At 44.2% G+C, this 5,955-nt stretch overlaps 1 protein-coding gene across 1 annotated transcript; it reads left to right on the top strand.

Moving 5' to 3' along the window:
* Positions 1–231: 231 nt before the first annotated feature.
* cyp26a1 (cytochrome P450, family 26, subfamily A, polypeptide 1) lies at positions 232–4,972 on the top strand. The gene is made up of 7 exons (XM_070851606.1): positions 232–420; positions 658–882; positions 1,480–1,761; positions 3,204–3,353; positions 3,484–3,618; positions 4,253–4,399; positions 4,518–4,972. Exons 1-7 carry the CDS (start codon positions 232–234, stop codon positions 4,854–4,856), a joined length of 1,467 nt encoding a protein of 488 aa, XP_070707707.1. The 3' UTR covers positions 4,857–4,972.
* Positions 4,973–5,955: the final 983 nt, after the last annotated feature.

Here is a 5,955-nt window from a genome sequence, read left to right as displayed (position 1 = left end):
GGGGGGGGGCGGGGCCGAGCAACACCCACAATTAAAGATGAACTTTGAGTGAACTAATTTATCTGAGGGAGGAGAAGGTAGCAGGCTGCCCCGCAGTCCTGGCAGCCTATAAAAGCGCCGGATGAGCAGCCCGGAGCCTCCGTCGCTGACAGAGCTTCACCTGAGCCGCTCCTGAGCTTCCCCCCCCCCAACAACAAGACGCCGCCTGTCACCGACGCCGCCGCCGCAAACATGGCTCTGAACACGCTGCTGGCCACCTTCCTGTGCACCATCGTGCTCCCCGTCCTGCTGTTCCTGGTGGCCGTGAAGCTGTGGGAGGTTTACATGATCCGAGGCAGAGACCCGAGCTGCCCCAGCCCGCTGCCCCCCGGGTCCATGGGATTACCTTTCATTGGAGAGACGCTGCAGCTCATCCTGCAGGTAAACGCGTTGGATGCTTCAGCCAGTGAGAGCAGGAGTGGTTTTCATCTCTTTTTATCTCTCCTGACTTGGTTAAAGATGGTGGGACGACTTCCCTCAGTTTTAAGACACACAGTGTGCAGCACTGATTAATTGAACCTTTTTTTTTAATCTAACCCAGATGTTCAGATGCTGTTTGTTCTTCCTCACTGCGTGCGTCAGTTTCTCACTCCGTATTGTTTGTGTCCGTGTTTGCAGAGGAGAAAGTTTCTCCGGATGAAACGGCAGAAGTACGGCTACATCTACCGCACGCACCTCTTCGGGAACCCCACGGTGCGCGTGACAGGAGCGGACAACGTCAGGCAAATCCTGCTGGGGGAGCACCGGCTCGTGTCCGTGCAGTGGCCCGCCTCTGTGCGCACCATCCTGGGCTCGGACACGCTGTCTAATGTGCACGGAGCCCAACACAAGACCAAGAAGAAGGTGAGTGCGTTCACACGAGAGCCCCCGCTGTCTTCCAGTGGAGGGGGGGTGAAACTTCACTATCATAGTGGTTAGAATCACCCTTTTCTTCCTTATTTGTTCAGTACAGCTTTTAAAAACAGTATCCATCTCCTAGCTGGCCTACATTTACTTTACAGCACATTAATCAGCGACATGTGGAGCAAATGATGACTTGTTGTTGCTTGGTCTTGTCTGATTTATATTAAGGAGCACAAGGACATAATTGTAGTGATTGTTTGAATAGATAATCTTATTTTCTCAAAGCAAGTGGAAAATGAATTCCACGTCTCCTATAGAAATACCTTTTTGAAGGATTTTCTAAAAATCAGTCAGTGTATTGAAATCTCAGACTGATGTGGGTTATTGCTCTATTCACTATTTTAATTTTCATTAAACTTGCTTTAAGAAAAATAAACTTTGGCTTGAATTACATACAAATGACCTGCAGTGAAAGAAAACACAAGATCAAAAAGTAACTTGTAAGCCATTTAGATGTGTACTTTGGTACTAAATGGATGAATGACGTGCGTGGATTCCTGCTTTCGTAACTCTAACCTTGCTTCTGTCCGTGTCCAGGCGATCATGCGGGCCTTCTCCAGGGATGCTCTGGAGCTGTATATCCCTGTCATCCAGGAGGAGGTGCGGACTGCCGTGAAGGAGTGGCTGGCCAAGGACTCCTGCGTCCTGGTCTACCCAGAGATGAAGCGGCTGATGTTCCGCATAGCCATGAGAATCCTGCTGGGCTTTGAGCCGGAGCAGATCAGGACCGACGAGCAGCAGCTGGTGGAAGCTTTTGAAGAAATGATTAAGAATCTGTTCTCTCTGCCCATTGGCGTCCCTTTCAGCGGACTGTACAGGGTAAGACAGAAACATATGTGCCATGTAGCTGCAAAGTTTTTTTGTTTTTTTTAGTTACATCATAGCCAAGCATATTTATTTATTGGTGTGAAGAAATGCTGCAAAGTAAGAATGTTTTCAAAAAATATAACATTTAATTGTTTGTTTTTTTTATCAATTTACAAAATGCAAAGTGAGCAAATACAAGAAAAATCAAATCAATATTAGCTGTGACCTCCCTTTGCCTTCAAAACAGCATCAATGCTTCCAGGTACACTTGCAGGCAGTATTTGAAGGAACTAGGCTGGTAGGTTGTTCCAAACATGTTGGAGAACTAACCACAGATCTTCTGTGGATGAAGGCTGCCTCAGATCCTTCTGTCTCTCCATGTGATCCCAGACAGACTGGATGATGGTGAGATCAGGGCTCTGTGGGGGACAGCCTCCCTGATGGTGCTGATGATGGATGATTATCTGCCTGTATTTCTCAGCACTGAGGACACCATAGATCCTGAACAAATCCACAACTCAGTTTGCTTCACTGTTGCCTGCAGAACAAACTGCCTTCTGCTACAAATATTTCAGATATTGACTCATCAGTCCAGAGCTCCTGCTGCCATTGTTCTGCACCCTAGTTCTGATGTTTTGGTGCATAGTTGAGTCACTTGGCCATGTTTCCACATTAGAGGACTGGTTCTGAGCTGATGGCACTGATGGACATTCTCTGATTCTGAAGGGAAGGAAACAGAATGGTTCTTTCATCTGCTGCACTAAGTTTCCTCGACCGATCGCTGCGTCTACGCTCCTCAACGTTGTCCGTTTCTTTGTGCTTCTTCAGAAGAGCTTGAACATCTTGAAACCCCAGTCTGCTCTGAAATGTTTGCCTGGGGGAGACCTTGCTGATGCAGTAGAACCACCTTGTGTCTTGTTGCTGTGCTCAGTCTGATCATGATGACCTGAGACATCAAACTGTCTTCACAGCTTCACCTTGGTAGCAGAGTTTGGCTGTTCCTCACCTACAGCTGTTTCTGTTTCAGTTAGTGACTGTGTTTAAACCTACATATGAAATTAATGATTATGAGCACCTGTTTGGTATAACTGCTTAATCATACACCATCTATGATCCTACAAAACCCCTGACTTTGCCTTCAAAAACAGCATCAGTTCTTCTAGGTACACTTGCAAAGGGTTGTCGCACCAAATATTGATTTGATGTAGATTTTTCTTCTGTTCGCTCACTTTGCTTTCAAAAATATAAAAGTGTTCATTTTTATCAATTTACAAAATGCATTCTTACTTCACAGCATTTCTTCACACCTGCCTAAGACTTTGCACAGTACTGTATATACCCAGTGAATACAAGTTTCAGTCAAATTAACTTTTGTTGTGTTTCTCCTGTGCTCTTCCTTCCCATTCAATCCATTTCTCCTCTGTCCATCCCTACTCCATTTTCTTGTCATCCAGGGTCTGAAGGCAAGGAACTTAATCCACTCCAAGATCGAGGAGAACATCAAGAAGAAGTTGCAGGAGTCCGACAAGGAGTCCAAACACAGAGATGCTCTGCAGCAGCTCATAGACAGCAGCAAGAAGAATGGGGAACAGCTCAGCATGCAGGTAGTTACTTGATCGCATCTATTTAGGCAAACTACATACAACAAATTTATTTCACCTATGTTCTAGCAATCTCATAAGCCATTGTTTTTGTTCAGGACTGAGTTAAACATGTCCATGTCTCTGTTTCCAGGCCATCAAGGAGTCTGCTACAGAGCTGCTGTTTGGAGGCCATGAAACCACAGCCAGCACGGCCACCTCTCTGATCATGTTCCTGGGCCTTCATCCCGAGGTTGTTGGTAGAATGAGGCAGGAACTGATGGACAAGGTAATTAATGCTGTACATCTGTAGTTCACCACTTCTTCTTTTTCCTATGCCTTCAATAGCGGCTACTTCAAATAGGTTTTGTAGTTTTTGCCAATGAATAGTTACATCCAATCATTAAGCGTGAGCAGCAGAAGGTCATTCTTGACCTTAAACGGTAGTTGACCAAAAAGGTTTTAACTCAAAGCCACATAATATTCCTCAGCAAGTGAAGTTTGCTCAGTTGTCATGGGGGCAGCTTATTTGTCATACTTTGGTCAGTTAACAACATCTGAGCTGTCTGCATGAACAGACTGAACAGACTCCATCTGCTGTTGAAAACCAGTGGAAAGCCCTGGGGGGAAGCTGGTAAATGGAATATGAATATACTCAGGTTTCTTGGCAATATTGGGATATTTTGTTATTGCTTTCTCAGTAAAACCAAGTAGTGTGAAATATGTTAAAACCCGATGAGGTGCTGGATCAGGAAGCCAGGTCAGCGGATCAGTGCTGCACTCTGACAGACATGAAAACTTGGGAGGCACCACCCATTATGGCTATATCGAATCATTGAAATCATTACTGTAAAAGAAAATCACCATCACTATAGTCTCATTCATCACCAACCATCATGGTGCCTATTTGTGTCTTTCTTCAGGAGGAGCAAGGGATGGACCTCCAGAGTCTGAACATCGAGTCCTTGGAGCAACTGAAGTACACTAGCTGTGTCATTAAAGAGACTCTGAGGATCAACCCTCCTGTCCCTGGGGGCTTCAGAGTGGCCCTCAAGACCTTTGAAGTCAATGTAAGCTCGCAAAGATCACTCTGAACTAAATAAATCTATAAATGGGAGATTGCAGAGACACAACTGAGAACCTGTATCAAACTGTCTGCTTACTGATCATTTCCCCTCATCACCTCAGGGTTACCAAATTCCGAAAGGCTGGAACGTCATCTACAGCATTTGCGACACCCACGATGTGGCAGAGATCTTCCCCAACAAGGAAGACTTCCAGCCAGAGCGCTTCATGACCAAACCCTCCACCGACTCGTCCAGATTCCAGTACATCCCATTTGGAGGGGGCTCGAGGATGTGTGTGGGCAAGGAGTTTGCTAAGGTCCTCTTAAAGATCTTCCTGGTTGAAGTGGTCACAAAGTGTCACTGGACTCTTCTAAATGGGCCACCCACCATGAAAACAGGACCTACTGTGTATCCTGTGGATAATTTGCCAACCAAGTTTACCACCAATGTACAAAATTAAATTGAAATGGTGACGGGTGGTGTTTCCTAAAAGCTGCGTAGAGCGAAAAGTGAGGTTTCCCAACATCTCAAATCATCTGTGTCAAACCTCTAAATCCACAGGGGAATTCTAGTATGATCATGTTTTTGGAAGCAGTCAGGTGCTCATGAGAATAAGATCAAGGGGCCACATTTACACATGAACAGAGAATATGTTTGGAACTTTTTGTTGTTTTTGGCATGACATGTACATATTGTAGATGACTTAATGCAATTTACATTTTATATTATGATGTTAATACGTTGGATTTGTATTTTTTGAATATATGAACAAACTAAACAACAGGCACTATACACAGACATGGAACACTTTAATCAGTTCAGAGGTGTATCTATAGGATTATGTACATATGTAATGTAGTCTGTTTATATAACTTTTATATCGTATCCCAGGTTATTTAAATGCTTTGTGTTGAATTGTATGGGCTTTTTATTTAATAAACCTGTTTTGTGGAAGAACTTGTTTTTTTGTCATTTCATTTGAATCAACGGATTAAACTGCTATATGTATTAAAAGAATATCTCAACATTTAGAGAAAGACACTCATTAACTTTTGTAGTAGTAATTGACAATATTAAAATTGTTCAAATGTCAAGTGCACAGCAGGAGTCCGGGGAAAACGGCTAACCTGGCAAGCTCACTGACTGGATTCAGCATGCTAATTAGTGAGCCTTTGAACTGTTTGAACACAACCAGGTCCATTGGCCTCATCGACTGCTGGACTCTTTATTAGATTGTTTGTTCGCTTACACTTCTTGTTTATTTCAGTGAACTTTGTAAAGCACTGTGAGACAACTCTATTGTGATATTGGGCTATACAAATAAATTGAATTGACTTGAATTGAACAAGGCTAGCTGTTTTCCACTGCTCCCAGTCTTTATGCTAAGCTAGGCTAAATCAATCCAGACTCCAGCTCCATGCTGAACACACAGACAAACAGTTAAACTGTGTACAAATAGGTTTACTGCACTACTCGCCCATCCATTGTCCATACCGCTTATCCTTCAATGTCATGGGGGGGGGGTGTACGTCGGGGTATGCCCCGGTCTGGTCAGTCAC

Source organism: Pempheris klunzingeri, chromosome 20, assembly GCF_042242105.1.
Source record: "Pempheris klunzingeri isolate RE-2024b chromosome 20, fPemKlu1.hap1, whole genome shotgun sequence".
Lineage (NCBI taxonomy): Eukaryota > Metazoa > Chordata > Actinopteri > Acropomatiformes > Pempheridae > Pempheris > Pempheris klunzingeri.
This window is presented reverse-complemented; position numbering and strand designations above follow the sequence as displayed.

Excerpts from the sequence above, each read along its gene's own strand:
- cyp26a1 (XM_070851606.1), top strand. The coding sequence starts at position 232 with ATGGCTCTGAACACGCTGCTGGCCACCTTCCTGTGCACCATCGTGCTC. Across the intron at positions 421-657 it reads CGCTGCAGCTCATCCTGCAG|AGGAGAAAGTTTCTCCGGAT; the intron begins GTAAACGCGTTG and ends CCGTGTTTGCAG. Across the intron at positions 4,400-4,517 it reads TCAAGACCTTTGAAGTCAAT|GGTTACCAAATTCCGAAAGG; the intron begins GTAAGCTCGCAA and ends TCATCACCTCAG.